At 57.9% G+C, this 26,440-nt stretch overlaps 3 protein-coding genes across 9 annotated transcripts in view; 1 reads left to right on the top strand and 2 right to left on the bottom strand.

The window, feature by feature from the left end:
- FSD1 (fibronectin type III and SPRY domain containing 1) overlaps positions 1 to 18,114 on the top strand; it is a gene marked incomplete at both ends in the record, with an annotated part of 516,986 nt that extends 498,872 nt beyond the window's left edge. Inside the window, 13 exons of one of the 4 annotated variants that reach the window (XM_080823697.1) lie at positions 7,844 to 7,858; positions 8,858 to 8,953; positions 9,180 to 9,311; positions 10,122 to 10,223; positions 11,173 to 11,195; positions 11,391 to 11,512; positions 11,792 to 12,001; positions 15,059 to 15,157; positions 15,974 to 16,133; positions 16,456 to 16,535; positions 17,464 to 17,715; positions 17,809 to 17,897; positions 18,004 to 18,114. In XM_080823697.1, the coding sequence (XP_080679823.1) occupies positions 7,844 to 7,858; positions 8,858 to 8,953; positions 9,180 to 9,311; positions 10,122 to 10,223; positions 11,173 to 11,195; positions 11,391 to 11,512; positions 11,792 to 12,001; positions 15,059 to 15,157; positions 15,974 to 16,133; positions 16,456 to 16,535; positions 17,464 to 17,715; positions 17,809 to 17,897; positions 18,004 to 18,114 (1,491 nt within the window). Of the gene's footprint in view, positions 1 to 7,843; positions 7,859 to 8,857; positions 8,954 to 9,179; positions 9,312 to 10,121; positions 10,256 to 11,172; positions 11,196 to 11,390; positions 11,513 to 11,791; positions 12,002 to 15,058; positions 15,158 to 15,973; positions 16,134 to 16,455; positions 16,536 to 17,463; positions 17,716 to 17,808; positions 17,898 to 18,003 lie in introns of those variants that run through there. The other 3 variants (XM_080823695.1, XM_080823698.1, XM_080823696.1) reach the window with 3 other exon arrangements.
- On the bottom strand, positions 254 to 5,901 carry TMIGD2 (transmembrane and immunoglobulin domain containing 2). Of its 3 annotated transcripts, none has more exons than XM_080822185.1 (5): positions 5,764 to 5,901; positions 3,874 to 4,224; positions 1,143 to 1,178; positions 964 to 1,065; positions 254 to 569 (listed from the first exon to the last, which is right to left on the bottom strand). In XM_080822185.1, the coding sequence occupies exons 1-5, from the start codon at positions 5,807 to 5,809 to the stop codon at positions 481 to 483; spliced, it is 624 nt and encodes a 207-aa protein (XP_080678311.1). In that variant the 5' UTR covers positions 5,810 to 5,901; the 3' UTR covers positions 254 to 480. The 3 variants fall into 3 exon arrangements, with proteins under 3 accessions (XP_080678311.1, XP_080678309.1, XP_080678310.1); XM_080822183.1 differs by having other exon boundaries at positions 254 to 712; positions 5,764 to 5,861; XM_080822184.1 differs by lacking the exon at positions 1,143 to 1,178 and having other exon boundaries at positions 254 to 712; positions 5,764 to 5,861.
- Positions 18,115 to 18,515: 401 nt separating the features above from the next.
- Positions 18,516 to 25,809, bottom strand: STAP2 (signal transducing adaptor family member 2). 2 transcript variants are annotated; one of them, XM_080821081.1, is made up of 13 exons: positions 25,627 to 25,809; positions 23,364 to 23,435; positions 23,092 to 23,214; positions 22,393 to 22,449; positions 21,859 to 21,959; positions 21,546 to 21,680; positions 20,703 to 20,772; positions 20,510 to 20,612; positions 20,308 to 20,382; positions 19,301 to 19,468; positions 19,124 to 19,213; positions 18,952 to 19,026; positions 18,516 to 18,682 (listed from the first exon to the last, which is right to left on the bottom strand). In XM_080821081.1, exons 1-13 carry the CDS (start codon positions 25,726 to 25,728, stop codon positions 18,612 to 18,614), a joined length of 1,242 nt encoding a protein of 413 aa, XP_080677207.1. In that variant the 5' UTR covers positions 25,729 to 25,809; the 3' UTR covers positions 18,516 to 18,611. The 2 variants fall into 2 exon arrangements, with proteins under 2 accessions (XP_080677207.1, XP_080677208.1); XM_080821082.1 differs by lacking the exon at positions 20,308 to 20,382 and having other exon boundaries at positions 25,627 to 25,761.
- Between the last annotated feature and the right edge of the window lie 631 nt (positions 25,810 to 26,440).

Below are 26,440 nucleotides of genomic sequence, written 5' to 3'. Positions count from 1 at the left end.
TGTCTCCCGTCACCCTTCATCTCCACACTGACCCAGGAAGGGGGGGTGCTTCCAGCTCAAGGCGCTGGGTGGAAGTTGGGGGCATCGCTTCTCTGCTAATTGGACATGACACTCCAAGGATAAGAGGAGGGAGCTGGCCCATCATCACAGAGCCCCCTCACCACAGTGGACACCCCCCCCCAGCCATCCTGGGGCTCAGGAAACCCCAGACGACCCCTCAGACATCTTTAACACTCCCAACATCACAAAATCTGGCTTTCCTTTATAAGCCTTTATTGATTGCTTCGGGGGTGAGGGAGGAGGCCAGCGTTACAGTAATGAGGATGGGGTCTTGGGCTGGGCTGTTGGGCTGCCTGACTCTTTGGGAAATCAGTCACATTTTCACGTGGCCATTGGTGGGAGGGGGTCTTTTCTGGGGTTTGGAGTCCTCTTCCCACTTCAAGGAGCCCTCTTGGCCTCTGCTGCCCAGAGGGGCGTGGGTCAGGGGAGACGCCTGCAGTAGATATAGGGTGACTCGACCTGGGGCTGGGGCAAGTCTTCTGGGCCAGGCGCTGCTGGGGGCTGGGAGGCTGGGGGAAAGAGATCGAATAGAAGCTCTGACTCTTCTGGTCCGCCCTGGGCATGTCCAGCACCTTCCCCTCCGCACGCCACGCCTTAGTTTTCTTTGGGGCCCCCCGGGGCTGGTAGAGGACGTTCCCGTAGAGAGGATGCGCTGCAAGGGTGGGAGGGAGGGAGGACACACGCTAAGGGGAAAGCCCCATGAGACAGCCTGGCTTTCCCCGGCCTACCTCTGCTTCTGCCAGACGCGAGCGTTTCTCCATTCATCCCCTTCTCTCGCCCGCCCCGCGCAGCCCCACCCGCCCTCCCTCCCGGGTCAAGCCGCTGCAGTTCCCGCCTCCGCCACGCGGGGGCAGGGCGCCGGCCGAACGCGTCTGCCGCCCGCCCCGCCCCCCGAGCGCTTACCTGAGTCCTCGCGCCGGCTGCGACAGCGGCCCCACACCCAGGCGCTCAGCGCGATGGCGGCCACGGCCACGCCCCCTGCCACCAGCGGTGCCACCGGGAGTCCTGGGGAGGGGGAGTTCGGGACGGTCTGACGGGGGGCGGGGCGCGGGGGCGGGGCGGGGGGCGGGGCCGGGGCTCACCTGCGTCGGTGGAGGTCTGGTTCGCGGACCCGCCACCTGCAGGGAACAAACCTGTGTCTCGGGGGGCACCTTCGAGTCCAGTCTCCGCCCTTCAGGGTCAGAGCCCCCCACCCTACAAGGGGCGTCAGGATTCCGCCCCTGCCCTGCTGCCTGAGTCCGAGCAGGTGTCCCTCCGGACCTGTTTCCTCTCCTATGAGCGAGGCGGCCCACTTCTGTCTTGCTCGGTCCTTGTGAAACAGTCGCCGAACGGATGTTTTTCATCCTGAGCTCCCCCATCCTTGCCACGAACCCCCTCCCCCCCATAAGAGGTCCCACCGTTCCCATCACAAGCCCTGTCGTCCCCATAAGCCCCATCACTGACCTCAGGAGCCCCATCCTTCCCACCGGGAGCTACCAGATCCTGGTCATGGGATCCACCCTCTTTAGGGCTCCTGCTTTTTGTTTTTTGTTTTTTGGGTTTTTTTTTTTTTTAGCTCAACTCTGCTGTCAAGCCCATTTTTCGTACAAGGAAACCGAGTCTCAGCCTGAGTCACTTGCCTGGGGTCCCGCACCCAGGCAGCAACACTGTCCTGCTTTGAACAGAGGTGTTGCTCACCTCAGCTCCCCTTTCCTTTCCTGTTTCAGGAAAAAGAAAGAAAGGAAACGAAAAGAAAAGATAGAAGGAAAAAGTTTATACAGTCCTGAACTTTTGAGTCTTGCTGAATAACCAGGATAACAGACATAAATAGTCACTTAGGTTTACTGAGGACGTATCATGTTCCAGACCCTGTAATAAACGCTTTTGATACAATTACTTCAAATCCACCTAACTCATAGCTAAGGAAACAGGCACAGAGGGGCCAAGTTACTTGCCCAATGTCACACAGCAAGTGAACAGCAGAGTGGGGACATGTTTCCAGGTCTGTGTAGTTGATAAAAACTCCAGCCAAAGGTTCCTGGTGTGACTAAGATGAGGCTCAGTGCCCCGACCTCTTCATCTTGCATGTTTTAAAGTTGGCGTTGCGGGGGTGGGGGGGGGGCGCCTGGGTGTCTCAGTCCGTGGGTTAAGCGTCTGCCTTCAGCTCAGATAGTGATTCTGGGGTCCTGGGATCGAGCCCCTGTGTTGGGCAGGGAGCCTGCTTCTCCCTCTGTTTCTGCCTCCCTCTCTGTCTCTCATGAATAAATAAATAAAATCTTAAAAAGAAAATAAAGTTGGCATTGGTCCCTGGGGGCTACCAAGCAGCTGTTGGCGGAGGGAGGGGAGAGCCAGCTGCGTGGAGCTGGACACGCGCCTGCCCGCACCCCTGCAGATGCCCACAATGCACAGCCTGGTGCCTCCACTACCAGAGTCTGCTAACTGGTAACTGGTCCTCTCATTACTGGAAGGTGGGGGCAGGCAGGATGGCCATGGCGCACCCCCCCTAGAGGCAGGCGGTGGGAGGGTACTGCCAACCAGAGAGCAACGGGCACCTCTTTGGGCCAGGAACTGGGGAGGCACTCTGTCCTGTCTCATGCGCTGAGGAACCTCAGAACTATCTGTCCTTACGCACTCTGAAACTGAAACATTCTAAAAGCCTACTTAAAATATTCAAGATTCTGCAATTCTAAGACTCTAGAATCTTCTATTCCTTTACGTCAGTGTTTCTCAACCTTTTTCCAATATCACCTCCCCCAAAGAGACTTTTAAAATCGTACTTTGTTTCCCCGTGACATTTTAGTACCACAGACATAGTGTGGCTCTCTTTTTGTACTGTCCCTACATCTATACTTTATACAGAAAAAAGTAAAATTTTCACTGCTCCCCAAGAACCAATTCTTGCCTCCTGAGGAAGATTCCCCATTGTGAATGTTGTAGTTTTAAGAGCCTAGAATTTTACACGGCTAGGATTCAAAATCTGCACGATTCTGTCTTATGGTTCGAGATTCTAGAATAATCTGAGGCACAACAGAAATGTGTACATAGGCTGGCCAACGACCAGCTGAAAACTGCTCACAGCGCCCTTATTCGTGATTGCCAACAACTGGGAGCTGGGCAAATGCCCATCACGGGAAATTGGATTGGAGGATGGACGGCGGTGGGTCTACAGCAAAGAGAAAGAACATCCCGCTGCTGCATGACTGGGATGGACGAACCTTCTGGCTGAGTGGGGGAAAGTCAATATTGAATGAAGGAAGCCAGACAAAAAAAAAGAATGCACTCTGTGATTTCCCTTAAGTAGCACACAAAGCCAGCGAAATACATCTACGCGGCTAAAAGACAGGATAATGGGTGTGGGCTTAGTTGGGGGAAAGGGATGTGGGAGGCAGGAGATCTTGTTTCTTGAGCAAGGTGGTGGTGCAAGGGAATGTTCGGGAAGAAGGCTCAGCAAACTACAGCCTGTGGACCCAATGAGGCCCACTGCTTGTTTTTTTTTTTTTTAAATAAAGTTTTATTGGAACCTAGCCCCACCCATTCGCGCCCGTCGGTCTAGGGCAGCTTTCACACTGTAACGGCAGAGTGGAGTCGTTGAAACATAGGACACAGAGCAGGAAGTATTTACTCTGTGGCCCTTTCCAGAATGTTTGCTGAGTCCTGGTCTCGAATTATAAGCTTCAGCATGTCTTTGGTTCTGCGAGTCTAGAATTGGATGTTCTTGACTTTGCAGGATCTCTGTTTCTAAGAATCCCATTGGAAGAATTTAGAGTTTATGTTCCTAGGACTTTGAGATTCTAGAGCCTTAAGATCCCTTCTTCCCTCCACGGGCCCCCATACCTTTCTCCACCAGGAGGTGCGTGCCATTGCCTCGATTCGTGTTCAGCCGAGGAATCTCCACGGTCACCGAGCACACGTAGTTCCCGCTGTCGTTGAGGCTCACGTGGTCCAGCCGCAGGGTGAGATTGTCAGGTGGCTTCCAGGAAAGTTGCCCCCGGGGCCCACAGGCCCCCAGGCTGAGGCTGCCATTGGTGATGTGCGGCTCACACAAGGACACGCCGTCCTTGGTCCACTCAACACGGAGCCGCTCCCAGATTTGGGACTGTATCACTTGGCAGGCCAAGGTCACCGGGCTGCCCTGAGTCGCCTGCAGCCACTCGGGCTCCTGCTGCACTCTCAGGCCTGTGGCTCCTTGCAGGATGAGGGGATAGAAGAGAGTAAGGCTGTCGTGTGTGTGTGTGTGTGTGTGTGTGTGTGTGTGTGTGTGCGCGCCTTACTCCCCTCCTGAGCCCAGCCCAGCCCACAGGGCTGACACTACATGATCTGAGCCTCAAAGTCCTCTCCTTCTTCTTTTTCTTCTTCTTCTTTTTAAAGATTTTATCTATTTATTTGGCAGAGAGCGTGAAAGAGCACAAGCAGAGGGAGCAGTAGAGGCAGAGGGAGAAGCAGACTCCCCGCTGAGCAGGGAGCCTGATGTTTTAGATGTTTTATTTATTTCAGAGAGAGAGAGAGAGCGCGCGCGCGCGAGCAGGCAAGCAGGGGGAAGGCCAGGGGGAGAGGGAATTTCGAGCAGACACCCCCGCACACACACACACTGAACTCAAATCCCCATGTCAGGATCCCATGACCCTGAGATCATGACCAGAGCAGAGATTAGGAGTCGGACCCTCAACCAGCTGAGCCAGCCAGCCGGCGCCTGATTTAAGTTTTGAAAAGATCCCCCTGCTATGGTAAGAACGGACTGTGGGGTGGGGGTGGGGGTCAGGGTGGCTGGGGGTTGAGGGCCAGGAGCATAAGAACAGACTGAACTCTGGAAAAAAGCAATCAGCAGCGGAATGGACTGCGAGAGGGAAAGAGGGACAGTAGCAGATTCCCAAGGTTTTAGCCTCAGGGACCATGTGAATGGCGGTGGCTTTGGGCCCATATGGAGGACCCTGACAGAAGATCAGGGCTGGAGTAGAAGAAAAGTTGGCTCTGGGCCCCCCCCCCCCGAGATGTCTGAGGTGTCTGTCGGAGCCCCCAGAAGGGGTGCATTTGGCTCAAGATGCTGGCATCTGAGATGCGATCGCTCCTGATGCTGGAGAGGTGAGATCCAGGCGGAGGGAACAGCAGGTGCGAGGGCCCAGAGGTGGGATCGAGCTTGGTGTGTCAGAAGAAAAAAAGGAAAGAGAGAGACAGAGACAGAGAGAGAAAGAGAGAAGGAAGGAAGAGAGGGCGCCTGGGTGGCTCAGTCACTTAAGCCTCTGCCTTCGGCTTGCGTCATGATCCTAAGGTCCTGGGATCGAGCCCCGCATCGGGCTCCCTGCTCAGCAGGAAGCCTACTTCTCCCTCTCCCTCTGCCTACCACTCCACTCGTGCTCTCTGTCAAATAAATAAATAAATAAAATATTAAAAAAAAAAAAAAGGAAGGAAGGAAGGAAGGAAGCAAGAAAGGAAAGCGAGCAGGCCGGACAAGGGTGAGAAGGGGAATGCCGTGGAGGGAGAAAAAAGACGCCAGGGGCACCAGCTCACGCAAGCCGGGTGTGTAGGTGCTGGTGTGAGTTCTACTCTACGGACCCACTCCGAGTATCCGGCTACAACCCTTCAGCCCTTGCAAGCTTCTGAGTATCAGAGAGAAGCAGGCCCTGTTTAGCAAAGCACAGAGTTTCATTTCCAGGGGCTCAGAACCAGAGGGCGGGCTGCTGAGGTGATGGGCAACAAGAGGGAGGACGGGGGAGGCCAAGTACTCACCCCAGAACTGCACCAGGAGGAACAGCGCTGTGCCCAGGGACTCCATTCCTGGCCCACCAGGCGCCCCTCTCCTGGCTAGCGTCCCACCCCCACCCCATCCCCCCAAACCCCCATCCTAAGTGACAGACTTCCTGCCACAAGCTCCGCCCCCGTCACGGAGGCAGATGTAACACCCAGGCCAGAGGTCTAGTAACTAAAGCTATTTAGAGCCCCACTTCCTCTCCTCAGGTGCCTGGGTTTCCTTAAAGATTTTTCATTTTTGTTTTTTTTTTAATCTGAAAGGCAGTATGTGTATGTAAATGGGATAATGCATCCCGGTGAGAGCAAATCTTTCCGGGAGATGCTATTCAAACACACCTGAGGGCCCCTGGGTGGCTCAGTCAGTTAAGCGGCTGCCTTCCCCTCAGGTCACGATCCCAGGTGCTGGGATCAAGTCCTGCATCAGGCTCCTCCCTCAGCACGGAGTCTGCTTCTCCCTCTCCCTCTGCCTGCTGCTCCCTCTGCTTGTGCGCGCTCTTTCTCTCTCTCTCTCTCTGTCATATAAATAAATAAATAATCTTTTTTTAAAAAAATATTTTATTTATTTATTTATTTGACAGAGACAGATCACAAGTAGGCAGAGAGGCAGGCAGAGAGAGGAGGAAGCAGGCTCCCTGCTGAGCAGAGAGTCCCATGTGGGGCTCGATCCCAGGACCCTGAGATCGTGACCTGAGCCGAAGGCAGAGGCTTTAACCCACTGAGCCACCCAGGTGCCCCAATAAATAAAATCTTTTCAAAAATAAAAATAAAAAATAAATACACCTGAGCTGGGGATGGGGTGCACGTCGGAAGTTTGGGGAATGCAGGTGCGGGGACAGGGAGCTGGGAGCAGAGGCCTGAGCTCGGATCAAAGATCAGAATCCTGGCTTCCAGTATTTGGCCCCCAAAACACCTTCCTTTAAGGTTCAGGGTAGATTTGCGCTGATGGCTTCAGGTCCCACAACAGGTATGGGAGCTTCCCCTGTCCCCACAGACTGCAGAGAGGTTTGGGGGCCCAGTTGGGGGGGTTCGTAGGCCAACCCTGCATCAGTCACCCAGTGGCTGGAAGGACGTGGCTTCAGGCCTCAGTGTGTCACCGCGATCACGTGATGACCTCTTTTCTCACCCAAAAAGAAGAGGGCGCATGTGCTTGGGGACAGTGTCGTTCCTATCAACCACAGGATGACCTCTGCCTGCCGTGACACTCTGCCCACACAGCCCCAGCAGACACACACAGCTTCCCAGCCTCCCCTGCCCAGGCCACCTCCTCCCTCCGACTGACTTTCCTCTCAAACTCCATCATTCCCCCACCTTTTGCGGAGAGGCAATGCTGGAGATCCTGGATAGATCTGACCCCAGGCTGACCGGGAAGACCAAGCCGGACACAGACATTCAGAGACCTGTGGCCTCCGGACAGACAGAGAAGCTTCTGGAGGAGCTATGAGAGCCTGGGGCTTTGTGGGATGTACAGGAGTTCAGCTGTGCCTTGGGGAGAGAGAGAAGTCATTGGAGGCTGAACATCTGCTCCGGCAAAATGTAAATGCTCGGAGAGAACGCAAGGAGTATGAGCGGTTAGGGGCCAGATCTCCTGGCGGGGGTCGGGTGGGTGAGGCGGTGGAGAGGGTGTATGGAATTCCGGCTAGAGGAGCGGGCACGAAATGGCACGGCTGCGAGAGTGGGTAGGCTTGGGCATCAGGAGGACCGGGGATGGGCTTGAGGTCACACAGCAGGGCCGGGGGTCGAACGCAGGCAACCTGCTTCCCAGCTCCCGGCTCTCCGCCGCTCAGTCATCACTACCAAAGCCGCCTGGCAGGCCCTAGGCTCTGGGGGTCCAGGCTCTCAGCGACCCCAGCGCCGGACTACGTTTCCCAGCCTGCCGCGGGGGTCGCGCGTGCGCACTGCGGCCAGTGATGGAGCGCTGACGGGGGGCGCGGCGGCGGCGGCGGCGGCGGCGGGCAGGGCTCGGCGGGCCATTGGCTCGTGGTCGCGGCAAAGGCAGCTTGAGGACTAGAAGAGCGAGAGGGGCCCGCGGGCCGGGCCGGGGACGACCTGGGCTGAAGCCATGGAGGACCAGAGGGTAGGACCGGGGCGGGGCGGGGCGGGGTCCCCGGTGGGGGTGGACAAGGGGGAGGGGACCAGGTGATGCCGCAGCGCCCCCCCCCAACCCCCGCAGCCGCTTTGCGGCGGAGGCCCCACCCCCGCCCCAACCCCGCCCGGATCTAGCCCCCTAATTCGGAACGCAGCACCCCCCTAGCCGTCACCCCGACCTCTCCTCATCTTGGCCGGGATCCAGACGGGATCCCTTCCTTGCCCGGCACCCGCGCCCAGAATCCCGGCCCCAGCCTTGACCCATCCCCCACGCCTGCCATCCGGACTGCGGACCAGGTGTCCGGTCTCTGCCCCGCCCCGCCCGGGTGGACACCCCTCTAGCTCAGCACCGGTGGTCCCACCGATCCTGCAGCCCCAGGAATGCGACCCCTCCGAGGCCTGGGTCAGGGCTCCAGGCCCCAGCAGGATCCTCCCACGCGGCTCCCCTCTCTCCAGGCGTCCCCTCACCCAGACCTCGTTCTCCCACTGCCCGGCTACCTGGGCTCTCAGGCGCCCCGTTCTCCAGGTTCCTCTTTTCTTCTTGCTAATCCCCGTCCCCCAGGTATCGCCTTCCCCAGGTTAGCCCATTTTCTACAGGCATGATTTTCCTCTGGGGTTTTCTTTCCCCACGGAGCCCCTCACCCCACGCCCCGCCCTCGGATAGGTGCGAGGTTGAAGGCTTTGTGCGGAGGTGGACCTGACTCAGGGCCAGGGTCTGCCCCTTTCCCAGAGGTTCCTTTTGAGCCTCAGTTTCCTGCGCTGTAAAACGGGCGCGCTTGCAGTGTGCCCATCTGCTAGGGGAGGGAACACGCGGCCAGAACTTTGCCCAGGGCCTGCCTCGTGGCGGGTGCCTGAGCTCACCCGCACAGTGGCTCCCGCATCTCCTGGATCCTGGGAAGGCAGGGTGGGGAGCCCCTGGTGGGGGAGCCCGGCCTGGCCCCGGGGGGCTTACCAGCCCTGCCTGTGTGCGTGCTTCCTGTGGCGGCAGGAGGCCCTGCGGAAGATCATTACTACCCTGGCTGTGAAGAATGAAGAGATTCAGAGCTTCATCTACTCCCTCAAGCAGATGCTGCTGAACGTGGAGGTGAGGCTGACACCTGTGGGGGGAGGGATGGAAGGAAGTGGGGACCTCTTGGCCAGGCGGGGGGGGGGGGGAAGGGATGGGGGGGAGGGGCAGCCGGAGGAGTTGGCCTGTTCCTGCTGTTGCCCGTCCGACGTGGCCCGGCTTCGGTGTCCAGGCCTCAGTTTCCCCATCCGACCATGGGCTTTGGCCACCTCTGGGCCGGCTGACCCCGCAACGTCTCTCCAAGGCCAACTCCACCAAGGTGCAGGAGGACCTGGAGGCCGAGTTCCAGTCCCTCTTCTCCCTCCTGGAGGAGCTGAAGGAGGGCATGCTCATGAAGATAAAGCAGGACCGCGCCAGCCGCACCTACGAACTGCAGGTGTGTGGGGGAGGGAGGCGCCCCCCAGACCCCACCCAGACCCGATTCCCCACGGCACCCCTCAGACTCAGTAGAGCCCATATGGCCTCCGTGTCTGCCACCAAACCTGTCCGTCCTCCCGACCCGCGTCTTGGAGAGACCCCCCCCCCAAGGGTCTCCAGCGTCCAGAACCAGACACCCCAGGGGTATTGGCCTCACCTCCTCTTTTTCTTGGTCTCTTCTCAGCCCCCTCCCTGGCCTTGACCCATCAGTCCCCCGCCCCCACCTGCTCCCCTTGATCTCTGTTCCTCCCACCTCCTGCCCCCACCGCCTCTCTGTCACCAGAGCCCCACCCCCATGTCTGGCTGCTCCCTCTCTCTAGTCCTCACCCAGCACCTCCAATTTCTCAACCCTTCCCATGGGTCCCCCAGATCTGGCAACAGCCCCTCTTGCCAAATGCTGCCCCCCCCACAACCCCGCAGCTCCTAGGGGGTCTTGGACTCTAGACCCCAGGCACTGGGGCTGCCTCAGAACGTCCTGGACAACTTCCTAACATCAGATCCTCAATCCCAGGAGAACGGGGGGCCCCAGGGCTCAGGTGTGGCCCGGACATGTGAGTTTTAACAAGAGGGATTCCCAGTTAAAGAAAGGGATCCCCAGGTGATTCTGGAGTGCTACCAGGAGGGACGCCCCATTTCCCTCCCCCCACCTTCCCCCACCCGGAATGGGAGAAAGGCAAGGGTCTCTGAATCCCAAAGGCAGTGGGGAGCCCCAAAGGGTCTGATGCCGTGCAGTGAGGTGTCTCTTCCCTCCGTGACACGCCACTCCCAGAACCAGCTGGCCGCCTGCACTCGGGCCCTGGAGAGCTCAGAGGAGCTTCTGGAGACGGCCAACCAGACCCTGCAGGCCACGGACAGCAACGACTTCCCTCAGGTGGGCCCCTCAGGAGCCAGACTGGTAGGGCTGTGCCCTAAAATACAGGACACCCAGTTACATTTTTTCATTTCAGATCAACCCCAAGTGATATATATATATATATATATATATATATATATATATATATATTTATTTTAGTGTAAGTATGACCCCTACAACATTTGGTGTATGTATGTCCCAAGGAGACCATGGGGCATCCTTATGCCAAAAGACGATTTGTGGTTGATCTGAAATCTAGATTTAACGAGGAATAATTCGTTTAGTGTAAGCAGATCCCATGCAAACGTTGAGTGTAAGTATTTCCAGACGTTGCATGGAACCTATTGATACTAAAAAACTTGTTGTGCATCTGAAATTCAAATTTAGCAAATTTTTACAAAGATTTTATTTATTTATTTATTTATTTATTTATTTATTTATTTATTTATTTTGAGAGGGAGAGAGGGCAGGGGGAGGGCCGGAGGGGGAGAGGGACCAGCAGACTCCACACTGAGCGTGGGGCCCAACGTGGGGCTGGACACAACCCTGAGATCATGACCTGAGCGGAAACCGAGAGTCGGAAGACCCACCAACTGAGCCACCCAGGCGCCCCCAACAATGAATAGTTTTTTAGTATATGTCCCATGCAGTGTTAGCACATGAATGGGACATATTTACACTAAAAAATCATTCTGTTTATCTGAAAGGAAGATTTCACTGGGCATCCTGTGTTGTGAATTGCCAAGTTGGCCAGCAGGATAAAATGGGCACCAGGCACTGGGGAGGGGTGGGTGGGGGTAGGAGCCTGTCTTTAACCCCCTTTGGGCTATGGCCAAGCGTTTCTACCCCCGTGATAGGGGACTTTGGCCAGTGGCTTCCTCTCTGGGCCTCCGTCTTCCTGTCTGTGTAGCAGCTTCTTGATTCACTCAAGAAAACTCTTTGAATTTTATTCTTTCGCTTTTTCTAGGCTGCCAAGCAAATCAAAGATGGGTAAGATGCTGGGATGTGGTTCCCACCCCAGTGCCCCGCCCCTGGTGTGAAGGTGGGGACGCCCAGGTGAGGGTCTCTGGGCCCAGAGCACTGGACCAGAACAAGGGGAGTGGGTCTCCCACGCACTTCCGAGAACCGGGCCTAGACCCCCTTGAGATGCCTGCCAGCAGACTGCCTTCACCTTCTTCCCTGCAGTGTGACAATGGCCCCTGCCTTCCGGCTGTCGTTGAAAGCCAAGGTCAGCGACAACATGAGTCACCTCATGGTGGACTTCGCGCAGGAGCGGAGGATGCTACAGGCACTCAAGTTCCTACCTGGTGAGAAGGGAACTTTCTCGGGCCCTGGATTTCGGGGCAATGGTGGTACACTGAGAAAGGCGGGAGTAAGCCTGGGTTTGGAACCTCGGAGGCACTGGCCCTGGGGGTGGAGCCCTGAGGATCCCCTGCCCCCCTGTGGGTGGAGCCACGAGGAAGCCCGCCCCCAGTGGCCGAGCCCTGGGGCCCCACGAAGGCCACACCCCTACCCTGACCGTGAGCCACCCCAACCGTGAGCCTCCCGGCCCCTCCACCACCCTGCCTTCCCTCTGTCCTGGACAGTGCCCAGCGCCCCTGTGATTGACCTGGCCGAGTCCCTGGTGGCAGACAACTGTGTGACCTTGGTGTGGCGCATGCCGGACGAGGACAGCAAGATTGACCACTACGTGCTGGAATACCGGCGGACCAACTTCGAGGGCCCGCCCCGCCTCAAGGAGGAGCAGCCCTGGATGGTCATCGAGGGCATCCGGCAGACGGAGTACACCCTGACCGGTAAGGGCAGCTCTGGGCTGCTGCTGACAGCCCCCCACACTCCCCATCCCGGAGTGGCTCAGGAATTCCAGGATCCCCTTTCCGCTTTCAACTGGGGGCCTGGATGGGCTGATCAGGAGCAATTACGATGAAATTATAATGAAACCGATATTGATGCTCACCCCGCACTGTTCGCGAAGGGCTTGTTGAAGGTTTTACCCACGTGTAATGGACATGGTTCTCATCAGCATTTTACAGACGAGGCAACTGAGGCCCAGAGGGAGAAGGCATGGGTCATGCCCAGCTATGACCCAGCATTTGTTCATTTCCGTGAACTGAGCGCCAGTGGTGTACCAGGTGCTGCCCTTGCGTTCGGAAGCGAAGCGGACGAAAATCCCTCCTCTCCTGGGGCTGGCATCCTCCCAGCGTTTGGGGATTTCCTTGGCAGGTGCAAGAGAGGAGAACACGTGGGGAATCCCCCAGGCTGGAGGGGAGGGTCTGAAGAAGGGTAGAATCAGGGACCCCTAATGAGTTTCAGAAGCCGTCCTGAGCCAAGGGAAATCCTCAGGGGGCGGGGAGAGCCTTGCTGACAAGATAACTATCACCATAGCTCTCGGGCTGTAATCAGCCCATTCTTTATCTGTAATTAGCATACATGGTTAATAATGAGCATGCTAATTGCAAGAAAGAAAAGCTACCAGCCAGCAAGAGGGGCTGTCCTTTGCGTTGGAATCAAAATAAACATACACCACTTTTTTCTGATATATATATTTTTTATTACGGCAAAATACATATAACGTAAAATTTACATCTTAACCGTTTTTAAGTGTCCAGTTCGGTAGTAGTAAGTACATGCATGACGTTGCAAAGCCGTCATACTTTTGCAAAATTTGCAAAACTGAAATTCTGTCCCCGTGGAACATTGACTCTCCAGCCCCTGGCTCCCACCATCTACTTCCTGTCCCCGTGATTTTTACTACTTTTAGTACCTAATGTGAGCAGAATCCAACAGGATTTGTTCTTTTGTGTCTGGCTTATTTCACTGAGCACGGTGTGCCCAGGGATCATCTGTGTTGTAGGGCAGATCAGGATTTCCTTCCTTTTTCAGGCTGAATAGTGTGTGGAGAACCTGGTTTTCACCCCTAATAGCGGCTCATGTAACTGTAGTTCAGTGTCAAAACCCAGGAACCCACACGAGCACGTTCCGCGGTGTCGATCCACATTTCCCTGGTGATACAGTCGCCATCATCCATGCGTGCGTGTGTAATCTCTCCCCTATGTGGTTTTCTCCCGTGTGCAAATTCCCATAACTGCCACCATGATCAAGGCGGGGGGCTGTTGTGTCACAGGCTTCCTGATGCATCGCCCCCTCGCCATACCCTCTTGCCTTCTAGAAAATTCCTAGCAAGCAAATTCCCCAGGGCGGGAAGTTGAATTCATCAAAAAGCGTGTGGTCCTGAGGGTACAGACGAAGACACTCATCTAGTTAACTAACCCACGAGGTTATATGAACCCCAGCTGCCATCTTGATCGCTTGGACAGTCGAGAGGGTTTTGGTTTAGTGTCTGTAACTTACACGCCTGTGCTCATCCCATCCTCATGTGAGCCCTACTTAGGATGGGGAACGTGATGGTTGGTTTGCAAGATAGGAGACCGAGGCCCGCTGTGAGCCCAGACCAACCTCAGTCAGATGGGTTCCAGGTTCCTAAAACTGAGCCTTCTGGTCAGTAATCTTTGCTCGGGGTCGGGGGAGTGGGGAGCAGTAGACGGTGTCGCTGAGCCAAGCGCTGAACTCTCAGAGAAGGGGATCCAAGAGGGGGTAGATAGTCCTGGGCACCTGGAGGAGGTGGCAGCCAGCCTGCAGCTGGAAAGAGAAGGGGTGGCTGGAGAATGGCCTTCCAAGCAGGACAACCAGATCGAGGACTCAGAGGCCAGAGAGCACTGAGACTTTGTGTCTGGAACTAGTTAAGTTTGCCACTTAACTAGAGAAGTGAGAGGAGGAACGGGGTCTTTACCTGGAGGGCGAGGGAAGCTATGGGAGGTTTAATAGCGGGGGTTGCTGAGTGCTGTTTGGGATGATCAGAGAATGAACATCCCATGGGGAACACTCAGGAGGCAACTGGACATGTGGTTTGCGCTACAGGTTGGGCTGTGGGTGTTGTGGTGGATGGATGGTATCTGAAGGGCAAGGAGGTGTCAGGGAGCAGAGTGAGATGAGTAAGGGCCCCAGACCGAGTCACCCTGATATTTAAGGGGGTCAAGGAGGGAGGAGCCTACAAAGGAGACCTGAGGAGAACAAATGGAGACACTAGCCAGGACAACACAATGTCTTGGGTGCCAAGGAAAGAGAATGTTCCAGGAGGGAAGGAATGGTCAGCCAGGAGATCCTACAAGGTGGGGACTGACCAAGCCAGAGAAGGGAGAGGGAGCGAGGCAGCAGAGAGGGGGTAGGGATGAAGAGAGCTCTCGAAAGAGGTTTAACTTGAGGGGAAACATAACTAAAGACAACTAGGTAGTTGCTTTTTGGTTTTTAAGACTGGAAGAAACGAATACAAAAAGGACGGATGGGAGTGTGGCACATATCCTAGAAGTAGGGGAAATTTTTAACCCGGCATGGCTAGATCCAGGGGTTCCAGCAAATGACTTGCTCACCGTTGTTCCCTGCACTTGTTGGATCTGGGGACTGCATTCTGAAGGAGGCCTGCAAACGCACTGAGAAATTTTCCCAAGAGGAGCCTCCTCCGGCCAGCCCAGACAAGACAGTGACTCTGCTCCCTAGAATACCAGCCCAATGCCCCAGGGAAGGTTCTCATTGGCCAGTTCGGGTCATGTGCTATTCCTGAACCAATTGCTATTACTGCTTCCTAAAGCATTCTGATTGGCCAGTCTGGGTTGGAGGCAGAGCCAAGTCATCCGTAGCCCTGCAGGTGAATGAGGGCAAGGGGGGTTTCTCAGGGATAAAATGTCCTTTCAACGTGGTCCTTAGATGGAGAAGTGGTGGCATTACTGGGGGACGCAGGGACCTGTAACCAATTGCTCAAAGCACACACAATGTTGAGATCTCTCTCTTTGTCTTAGGTCTCAAGTTTGACATGAAATACATGAATTTTCGTGTGAAGGCCTGTAATAAGGCCGTGGCAGGCGAGTTCTCCGAGCCGGTGACCCTGGAGACACCAGGTGACTGCCCCTCCCCACCTTGTCTGTGACTCCATAACCCCTCACCCCAGGGCCCCAGGTTCTGGTGTATAATGATAATCTTCTAATCAGGGTTCTGTGGCCCTTTTTCCTCTGGCTGCCAGGAAGCTCAGCGCGTAGTCCACAGTAGGTTCCTCAGCCCAAGTATCTACTATGAACCTGCTATTGTTTTCTGCTTTTGCAGTCGATCCCATGGTGCCTGGATGGTTTTGATACTCTTTCTCTCTCTCACACACACCTCAACACACACACTCATTCTCTCTTCTTAAAAAAAAAAAAAAAGAAAGAAAAGACAAGAAAAAAAGACAAGGGCTCTTAGAGAAGGGGATGGGATATATGTCGTGAAGCCCGATCTTACTTTCCTGCAGCAACACCTTTGCGTGCCCTCATAGGCAGTCCTTCTGCAGTCCACCTAAATGACCGTCTTATGCATGACCCGGCCCCTTCTCCTGCGATTAATCCCCAAGAGAAGCAAAGCGCACAAGCCCTTTGGGAACACCTTCAGACCTAAGGGACCTTTAGGCAATATGCTCTCAGCCTTGCCTCCCCTGGCTGCGCTCTCTGCCCCTTCCGCCCTTCCCCATCTGTCTGTTTCGGTGTCTCGCTGCCTGTCCTGTCTGTGTCTGTCTGCCCCTGGGTCCATCCGTCACCCTCCCTCTGTCTTTGTCTGTCACCATTGTCTTTTTCTGTTCTCTGTCCCTGTCACGGTCTGTCTTGGTCACTGTCTGTCTCTCTGTCTCTCTCTGTGTCTCTCCGGGTTTCCCCATCTCTGTGACTCCCGCGTCTGCCCGGCCCCAGCGTTCATGTTCCGCCTGGATGCGTCCACATCTCACCAGAACCTGCGAGTGGAGGACCTCTCCGTGGAGTGGGACGCCATGGGCGGGAAGGTCCAGGACATCAAGGCTCGCGAGAAAGATGGCAAGGGGCGGACGGCATCTCCCGTCAACTCCCCTGCCAGGTAGCCTGCCCCCTCCCGCCCTCCCTGAGTGTCTGGGGGAGGACAGCGAGCTGGACACGGACACCCAGGCTCCAGCGTGGTCGAGGCTGGGGTGGAAGGAGGGACACGGAGCTAGAGGAGCCCCAAGAGTAAATGAAGGGAGAAGAGGCTTTTAATTGGGTTTTGACACCTGAAAGGTTTTCCACACGACATGCGGGACCCAGGGCGAGAGAACCAAGCCCTCTGGAGGACTGAGAAGACCCTGGTGGCTGGGCGGGTCAGGGAAACCCTCCTGGGGAGCAGTGAGGCCCGAACTGAGCCTTCCCCTCCCCGCCCCTCACAGAGGTGTGCCATCCCCCAAGAGGATGCCTTCGGGTCGTGGGGGTCGGGACCGCTTCACTGCCGAGTCCTACACGGTGCTGGGTAAGGAGGGGCGGAGACAGGAGGACAGATGGGACACTCTGGACGGGGCCCTGACGGTGGGTGGTGGGAGAGAACTCCTTTGGGTGGGGAAACTGAGGTAGCCGCCCCAAAGCCTTCTGGGAATGGTTCCGATAATGTGTTGCTTGTGGTGCTGGAGGAGTGCGGGGATTGGGGGGTGTGGGGTTTCCGGGGGTGGGGAGTTGAGCTTATGTAGGCTCTGGCCTAGAGATCGGCCCCAGGGTAAGGAGGGAGTGGGTCCTGGGGTTTGTGGAGTGCCTGAGATTTGCGAAATAGCTGGAAGGCATGGTTGCCATTCTTGGCTAGAGGTGGGGCTAGAGGAAGAAGCAGGGGAAGGGACGGAGGGGGGCGGTGTGCAGGGCGGCTGAGACTTCAGAGGGGAGAGCCTCGCCTAGTTGTGGTTGGGAGAGTAGCTGAGGTCAGGGAGGAGCAGGCCCGGAGCAGAAACGTGGGGGCGAGCCCCGCGTCTGTGGAGGAGCTGAGCTGGGAGACGGACAGGAGCTGGGGGCCCGGGCGGGATCTGGAAAGCGTTAGGAAAGCGTCCCAGAGTGCTGGGGAGCATCACACTCCGGGAGGACGCAAGGCCTTTGGGAGTACTTGGAATCTGGGGCCCATCTCATCGCTGGAAGGACTGAGGAGTAGCTGAACATGGGGGAGGAACTGGAGGAAGCATCTGGAAGGAGTAGCTTGGGTCTGCAGAGAATCTGAAAGGATTAGTTGAGGCTTGGAGAGTATCTGGGCTTTCCGAGTGTCTAGAGGGAGTGGATGCAGCCTGGGGACTCGCCTGGAGGAACAGCCAGGAACTGAGGAGTAGCTGCAGGGAAGCGCTGGGGCCTGGGGAGTACCTGGGTGACCCCCCCTCTGTGGAAGGGCCTCCGGCACCCGACTCCACCGGCCCCTGCTGCCCCAGGGGACACGCTGATCGACGGCGGGGAGCATTACTGGGAGGTGCGCTATGAGCCGGACAGCAAGGCGTTCGGCGTGGGGGTGGCGTACCGCAGCCTGGGCCGCTTCGAGCAGCTGGGCAAGACGGCCGCGTCCTGGTGCCTCCACGTCAACAACTGGCTACAGGTCAGCTTCACCGCCAAGCACGCCAACAAGGCCAAGGTGCTGGAGCCCCCCGTGCCCGACTGCCTGGGTGTGCACTGCGACTTCCACCAAGGTGACCCCGAGCCCCTTCTCCCTGCCCGCCCTCGGCCGCGAGCCCCTCTCCCCGCGCCCCCACCCCAACCCCGTTGCTCTCCCTCCACCCCAGGCCTCCTGTCCTTCTACAACGCCCGTACCAAACAGCTGCTGCACACCTTCAAGGCCAAGTTCACGCAGCCCCTGCTGCCCGCTTTCACAGTGAGAACGGTTCAGCGGCTGGGGGGGGGCGGGGGAGGGGCCGGGGCCGGTTCTGCGCCTGAGCCTGCCCCCTGCGGCTCACCGGTCCCCGGTCCCCGGTCCCCAGGTGTGGTGCGGCAGCTTCCAGGTGACCACAGGCCTACAGGTCCCCAGCTCCGTGCGCTGCTTACAGAAGCGGGGCAGTGCCACCAGCAGCTCCAACACCAGCCTCACCTAGGCCACGGGACGGCCCGCCCAGCCCGGCTGAGTTTGGGGAACCCCCCGCCCAGCCGCCCAGGCCTTGGTTGTTGCAGCCGCCACCCTCGTCTCACTTGCTGCTTGGAGCCTTAACTCCTGATGGGGGGGAGGGGGCACCAGGGCGGGCCCTCGTCCCTACCTCACCTCCTAATAAAAGTCAATCACTGGCCAGGCCGTGCCGATGGTTCTTTGGGGCTGGCTGGCACTGAGCGTGCCCCCAACCTCTCTGGACCTCAGCTTTCCTGACTGTGAAATGGGTCTTTCCTGTAGGGTCAGGTGGCAGGTTTGGCCGAGTGTGTGGGGCCCGCTGTGGGCGGGCATCTGACCTTCACTGCCCAGCCCCCCCCCCCCCCCCCCGCAAGCCAGGCCAGACACATCAGCCCCCGGGGGATCACTTGAGCTTTTATTCTGGGGGGAGCGGTGGCCTGGCTGACTTCCGCAGCCGAGAGCGGCTCACGGATCCCCGGCGCCTACGCCTCAGTGCTCCAGCGCTCGTCTCCTCTGCAGTTTCTCTTCCAGCTCCGCTGTCAAATCTGCCAGCTTTGGGGCTGGGGAGGGTGGGAGGTGACTGAGGCCTCAGGTGCACGGGGCATGCGGGGGGTGTTGTCCCCCGTCCATGCCGTTCCCCCACCCCACATCCACCCACGACTCCCTGCAGAATCTGCAGGGCCCTGTGAAAAGTGAAAATGTACCCAAAAGCCCCGAGGAGTTTCAAGACTGCCCGGCATCAGACCGAGCATGGGGCACTTCGGAGCGGGGGTCCCATGTGGCTGCACAGGCCGCCCCCCGGGGAGCGCAGACCCCCCACATGCCTCACCTGTTGTGGGGAAGAGAGTCTGCATTGAGCCGACCGCTAGCTTCTTGGCCAGGCCGCTGTTGAGGACTTTGGGCTCTGGAGGAGAAGGCAGACGGACAGAGGAAGGCCCAGGCTGGCTCTCGGCTGGGTGAGGGAAGGCCCCGGGGGAGGCAGGTAGAGGGAACCCCCCTACCTGGCTTGGGGGCAACAGGTGGCTTTAGAGGCTTGGCCTGAAACTTTGCCAACTTCCTGGACTTCGAGACCCGCTGACTGGGGGCAGGCACTGCGTGGACAAAGGTGTGGTGTGTCACCTCCAGCTTTTAGCCCCCTCCCCCTGTCCCCATCTCCCCTCCACACCCTTCCCACCTACCATCCCCATTCACGTAGTTGGCAGCTGGGTCGTCTCCGATGGGGATCACATAGTTCTCGTCCTGGTTCTGGTCCTGGTCCTGGAGTGGGGGTGACCTGTCCTGGCTTGCCACAGGCGTGATGGGCAGGGGGGGAAGCTTCTTGGGGCTACCCGAGGCCAGTGTGGGCCCTGGTGGGAAACAGCAGTTCCCCATCTGGGCCCACGTGGTGCAGGGACACCTTGGCATGTGTCTGGGTGCGCCCGAATGTGGACGTATGTATACACGCAGGGATTCAAGCATGTGACTCTGTGTGTGTGCGTGTCCGTCCCTCATCGCGGAAACATGTACACTGAGTGAATCCGCATAGTTGACTATATGTGAAGGGTTCGCACAGCACACCTAAACATGTGTACGTGCACGGCACTGCGTGGACACTGAAGTGTGTGCCCCCGGCTCGTCTATACCAGTGTGCACACCCACGTACCTAGAAATGTCTGAATTTGCGCCCACGAGTGAGCATTTGTGTGCACACACGTGGTTGTGGCTTAGGTGTGTGCACAAGAGTTCCCCCCCAACCCTCCCCCCCCCACGCATCTGCCCAGTCCCAGGAGAACCAGACTGCTCACCCCGCAGACCTTTCCAGCCTCTTCTTCCTGCTCCGTAAACGGGACCACCTCCCACCCCAACAGCCAATCCGGATGCCGCCTCTGGGTAATTTCTTGCTCCCGGTGAAGCCCATCTCTAGCTACCGAAATCCTTTGAGACCTTAAGCAAACACGCCCTCCTACAGGAAGCCTTCCCCCTACACTGCCCCCTTTCTCTCCCCAAGTCTAGGTGCTGCTGCCTCCAGCCCCAGGTTCTACCTCACGGGGCTGGGAGCCATCCAGCTCCACAACCCGGCGGGCAGGGTCTGGGTAATTTCTGGGTCCTTGCAACTCTGGGTACAAGATTGGACACTGGCGGTGCCATGAGGGTCCCAGGTCTCTCCTCAGTCTGGCCCAGCGGCGGCCGCAGGGCAGGGCATCACCTGGGCTGGGGGCCGCGGGGGTCGAGCTTGCCACCCATACACTCTCGCCGTTCTCTTTATCCGCCTCCACGTGGCCTAGAACAGAGAGCGGTCCTAGAGGAGAGGCGGCGGCTGGGCACTGACCCCCAGGTGGCCGACGGGGGAAGGGGACGGAGAAGCACGTACCGGCCCCCCCGGCCGAGCTCCCTGAGGCCGCACCCACCTAGAACCTTCTCGTAGTCTTCGTCCAGCAGGAAGGGCACCAGCGCGTTATTGGTGTGTGACACGAAATAGTTGACTACTGAGTCGAGTGAGGCACAGGAGAACTGGAGGCGGATAGGGGTCTCAGTCAAGGCTGTTGTGGAAGGGGCGCACAGCCCACCGCTGCGCATCGCCGGCCCCGGCCCCACGCTCACCGGCTCCTCCACGTCGATCACATACTTGGGGCCCTCACGCTTCACCTTGTAGTGACGGACCACCGACGTCCTGCACGGGCAGTGGTGAGTGGGTGGACGGGCTCCGACCAGGGAAGACCCGACCCTCGTCCTGGGTCCGCCCCACGGGGGGGCCTGAACTCTTCCAGCTCCCCCGCACGCCGACCACGCCCCGGCCCGGCGTGCCCCTCTGCGGAGAACCAGACCCTCAACGCACTGCAGCCTCCGCGAAGACCAAGCCACAGGTCCTGGCACTGCCCCCAGGGAGGACCTAGTCCTGAAGGCTCCACCCCCGGAGGCCCCGCCTCCCTGACGGCCCCGCCCCCGGGGTGCTGACTCCACCTTCAACCGACCCGACCCCTCGCCGGACTATCCCAGAGGAAGCTTTACTGTCGGGCTCCGATCTGCCCCCAGAGTGTCTTCACCTCCGAAGCCCGAGTCAACCACCACCGGGGAGGGCCGGGGCGTGACTCCACCCACGGGTCCTGACCCCGCGCAAGGGGCCGGTCAGCACCCCTGGATTTGATTTCTTCCCTGCTCCAGAGGCCCAGACCCAGCCGATCCTAATGCAAAGGTCTGGCCTCACCTGGAGTCCGTCCCCGCTCCAGGATCTAGCTCCTCCCCCGAGGGGATCCAACGCCGTTTGGTCTCTGGCCCCGCCCCCAGGCGCGGACTCCCTCCCCATCCCAGAGCCGGGCCGGCCCCAAGACCCCAGGCTCCGGGAGCTCTGGCCCCGCCCCCAGGGCCTTCCCCCTCCCCGCGTCCCAGCTCTGGCTCCGCCCCCGCGCTCGCCCCGCCTCCCGGCCCGACGCCGCGCAGGCGCACCCGTTGAACGTCTGGCGCGTGGTGACCGACACGTCGTCCCCGCCGTCCCCGCTGGGTCGCAGCAGCAGGTTTCCGCAGTCGGGGTAGCGCTCCAGGAGCAGCTGCGCGTCCAGCCGGCTCACCTTCAGGAAGCAGCTGGGGCGGGCCGCGTCCCTCGCTCAGGGCAGGCCCCGCCCCCGGCCCCGCCCCCCCGCGGAGCCCCGCCCCCGGACCCCGGGGCCTAGCTGCGCACCGGGCCGTCCTCCCCCGCTGTCCCGCCCCGCGCCTCCGTCCGCCGCCGTCCCGGGGCCCCTCGGCCCGGCGGGCCACTCACGAGGGCAGCTCGAGCGCGCGGCGCGCCTCCTCTTTGGCCAGAGCCTCGGCCATCATGTACAGGTGTCCGGGCAGCAGGGTCAGGTTGGACGGGACACGCAGCTGAGGGGCGATGGGGCGCCCGAGGACGCCCGGCCGTCAGGGCTCCAGCGGCCTGTGCCCGTGTCACCGATGGGCTCCCTGAGGCCGGGGTGCGGGCCGAGCCAGGATGGGAACCCGGGTCTGGGGGCTCCGCAGCCCCCCAGGGCAGGGGTCAAGAGGCTTTGCAGGGGACGTGAAGACGCTTCGCTGATGGGGAGGACAGCGCAGATGCTAGAACGAAGGCAGGGGGTCGAGCCCAGCGCCTGCAGGGCCCACGCAGGGCACCAGTGACCAAAAGAGCAATCAGGAATGTTGGCAAAAACTCCAGGCGACGTTCGCATGTCTGATGTCTGGGGGCTCCGCCTGGCCCACGGGCCACCGTGTGGGAGGGGCTGGTTTGGGGGATGCAGGGTGGAAAGCGCAAAGAGGGCTCTGAGCGGGCGACCGCTCTCACCTCGACCACCGTCAGGATGAAGCCTTTCCACATCTCCCGAGACTCCAGGCTCTCTACCTGGGGAGGGAAAGAGAAGGAGGCCGCGTCGGTGAGCCTCGGCCCATTCACCCGCGGAATGCGAATGAGGAATGGTAGCTGTTTTCAGGGATAAATGAGGAAGGACGGGTTGATTTAGGATGTCTGAACCGAAGTCCTTAGTAAAATGGGATGCTATCCCCTAATGTCACTGAATCAGCATTTATTTATTTGTTTTTTCTACATCGACTTTTTAAAAAGATTTTATTTATTTTATTTTGAGAGAGAGAGAGTGAGGGAGAGAGCATGAGCAGGGGAAGGGGCAGAGGGAGAGGGAGAAGCAGGCTCCCCCCGCCCCCAGCAGGGAGCCCAATCCAGGGCTGATCCCAGGACCCAGGGATCATGACCTGAGCCTGAGCGGAAGGCAGGCACGGGGAGGGTGTCAGGCACATAGTAGGGGCTCAGTAAGGTTGGCTGAAAGATTGCAGGCGGGCAGCGACACTCCACATAGCTCCCGTCCTGTTCCGACTACTTCAGCCATATTATCCCGTTTTGCAGTCATAGAAACCAAAGTGTAGAAAAGCGAAGTGAGTCGCCCAGGGTCTGCCACCCCAGTGGCAGACCCTGGGTGACTCCATGCTAGTGTGTGTGAATGGTGGGTGTGGCAGGAAGGGTCGGGCCTACCTTGAACTTGATCTCTTGGTTCCGGAGGACCAGGCTGAAATAGATACCAGGGTCTCCTGAGCTTTCCCGGGGCACCTCATCCGTGAGCTTCACAAATGCTCCTAGGACTAACTTCTCCACATGCTGGGGATCCAGAAGCAGGGGTCTGAGCACCAGCCTTGTGGCGCACCAGGCCCTCTGGCTTGGCCACACCACCCGGGCTCTCTGCTTGGTCCTCAAGGTCAAGCCTGGGGCTGGGAGATCAGCTCTCGAGCCCTCCTGCCCGTCCTTACCTGGGAGTCCCGATTGCTGTTATAGAAATAGAGAGTGCAACCGTGGAGGCCTGCCCAGAACTTCTTGTAATCCTGGGGACCAAAGGTGGAGAGCAGAAGATGAGAAGGCAAATTCTGGCTGCCTCCAGGACACCCACTCCTGTCTCAGGACCTTTGCACTGGCTGTTCTCGCTGCCTGGATACTCTTTCCCGAGATCTTCACAGTTTCCTTCATCGCCTGCTTTGGTCTTTGAACAAATGTTGCTTTCTCTGGGAAGCCCTCCCCATCCACAGCCCAGCTTCTGGGACCCATTATTCTTTGGGAAAGGATTGAAGAGAACTTGGATGAGATGGGAGATCCAGAGCAGGCTCCCAGTGTACAGAGGTAGGAGCTCTAGGAGAGAACCGAACTAACCATCTGCCATCCATCCGTTTACTCATCCGCACCTACATACATCCCCCTCCTCCGTGTCCAACCCGTAGATATGTACTGCCATCTCCCGATTTCACACAGTTCTGGACTCTAGAAGGACTGTAGATTCAGGATGTCCCCCCAGGATTCTGATTTATAAATGTCCCAACTCTCAGAAGGTCTAAGGGGCTGACACAGCCAGGACTGTAAGCTTCTAGGTTTTTTCCCAGGAAATATTCCCCGAACACCTACTCCTCACCCAATTTTGTTATTGTGTTGCAGTCAAAATAATAAATGAGACATGGCTCCTGTTTCAAAAATAAATTATCTTCTGGGAGAATACAGAAAGCATAGATACTAAAATGTGGGGTGCCTGGGTGGCTCAGTCGGTGAAGCGCCCGACTCTTGGTTTTGGCTCAGGTCGCGATCTCGGGGTCCTGAGATGGGACCCTGCGGAGGGCTCTGCTCTTAGCAGGGAGTCTGCTTGAGGATTCTGTCTCTCCCTCTGCCTCTGCTCCCCCTTCCCTCATGCCCTCTCTCAAATAAATAAATAAGAACTTAAAAGGAAAAAAGAAAACATAGACACCAAAATCCTCTAGGGAGGAGAAATTAGTACCCCAGGAGGGACAGACCCTGAGCCTTGAGGTCACAGAGGACAAGAAAGGCCCTCCAAGTGGGAATCTGGGAAGACTTCCTGGAGGAGAAGGTACTCTAATTAGTCCATAATGATAGCGAGGATAGTTCTCATATTGACCGCTAGCATCCATTCATCAACCACTTCTCACTGCAACTGTCTGCCTCCCTGTCCATCTGTCCATCTATCTATTCATCCGCATATCCACCCACCCACCCATCTGTCCGTGTAGACATATATTTAACATTTACCGAGGACCTACTGTGTGTCAGGCACTAGGAACAGAGCAATAAGTGATTAAACTCAGCATGGTCAGACCTGCTTCCTCGTGGACCCATTATACACCACAGCACACGGTATTTAACTGCTCTGTGCCTCAGTTTCCCCGCCTATAAAATCACCATAGAGATGTACCCACCTCGAGGGTTGTTGTGAGAATTGGGTACGTGAATCCCAGTAAAGCACCAGCGATGGTGGTGTCAAATCTGCAGGCCACTGAGGGCTACCCCTCTCCTGTAACCTTGACTAGGGCCCTAGCATACCCATTTTGTACTAGAGAAAAATGAGGCACAGAGACAGAGAGTCACTTGTCCAAGGCCTGGGAGTCGGGGAGGCTTACAGCAGGGATGTGAGGCTCATTCTTCACTCTGGGGCCAGGTCTTTCTGAGCCCCTGGGGTCTCGATGCTGTCTAGGCTGGGGAGAATGTGGGCACTTGGAGGTACAAGGAAGGGAAGAGGGAACGGCAATGACGGTGGCTCTGGGGGTGGGCAGGGAAAGCAGCGGGTGGGTATTTGGGGTTGTAGCAGGAGATGAGTGTGAGCAGTGGGGAGGGAGGGCTGGGGCTTCGGGGAAGGAGTATCTGGTCCTGCCAGATGTGGCCCCCTCAGCTTTCACTGTCCCCACATGCCACCTGTCCTGGCCTTGACCCCTGCAGCTGAGGTTCACGGTTACTTAGGGGCTACGGATGGGGCATGGGAGTCCGAAGGCTTCTCATTTCCTGGTGGAAGTCCCTGATCCTTCCCATATCCAAAGAGACAGAGAGACTGGGAGGGAGACCCATGGAGACAGGCAGGAGAGTCACAGAGAGAGAGAGAAAGAAGCTAGATGGTGGGCAGAACTTTTTCCAGCCCCCAGCACACACCCTGCTCCATTCAGTACCACCCGTCCCCCTTGGCCAGATGCAGAGTTCTAGGCCACCCAGGAGCCCAGCTGTGCCAGCTCCCTGCCCCCACCTTACCTGGTCGTGGGGTCCCTTCTTCTCCAGAAAGCTCTCATAGTAATGTGAGGGTAGAGCACCCTTGTGTTTGGGGACCCGGGGTGGGCTTAGGGCTGAGGCCATGGCCTGGCCTCTCCCTCCAGTGGGTGCCCCAGCTGGGCCAGGAAGCAGAGAAACAGGTTCCCGGGGAATTTCCTCTTCTGTCAGCTCCCCCGCTCCCTCCCCTGCCAGCTCTGGGCGGGTGCTGGGCCAGGCTCGTCCCAGGGAAATCCCAGCCTCTCTGGTCTCCCCAGCAGGTCTGGGAGGTCTGCAGGAGTCACGGAGGAGGGAGCCGCCGGGAGGCTTTCAGTGCAGGGCAGAGACTGGACAGAGGGTTCACTGGGAGGAGGGACCTGCCTAAGCCAAGGTCTGGATGTGAGAAAGGGAGGAGCAACGTGTCGGAGTGGCAAGCGCCCTGTCACAGCAGGACAGAGCATGAAGGTCTGAGTGCCCCTTTAGCCCAACCTTGCCTAAACCTACCAAAAAATCTTGCTGGGTTAGGGGCACCTGGGTGGCTCAGTGGGTTAAGCCTCTGCCTTCAGCTCAGGTCATGATCTCAGTGTCCTGGGATTGAGCCCCAAGGAGCCTGCTTCCCTCTCTCTCTGCCTGCCTCTCTGCCTACTTGTAATCTCTGTCTGTCAAATCAATAAATAAGATCTTTAAAATAAATCTTGCTGGGATTTTTTTTTTAAGATTTATTTATTTATTTGACAGAGAGAGAGATCACAAGTAGGCGGAGAGGCAGGCAGAGAGAGAGGAGGAAGCAGGCTCCCTACCGAGCAGAGAGCCCAATCAG

The sequence above is a fragment of the Martes martes genome (genome assembly GCF_963455335.1).
Source record: "Martes martes genome assembly, chromosome: 1".
Classification (NCBI taxonomy): Eukaryota; Metazoa; Chordata; class Mammalia; order Carnivora; family Mustelidae; genus Martes; species Martes martes.
This window is presented reverse-complemented; position numbering and strand designations above follow the sequence as displayed.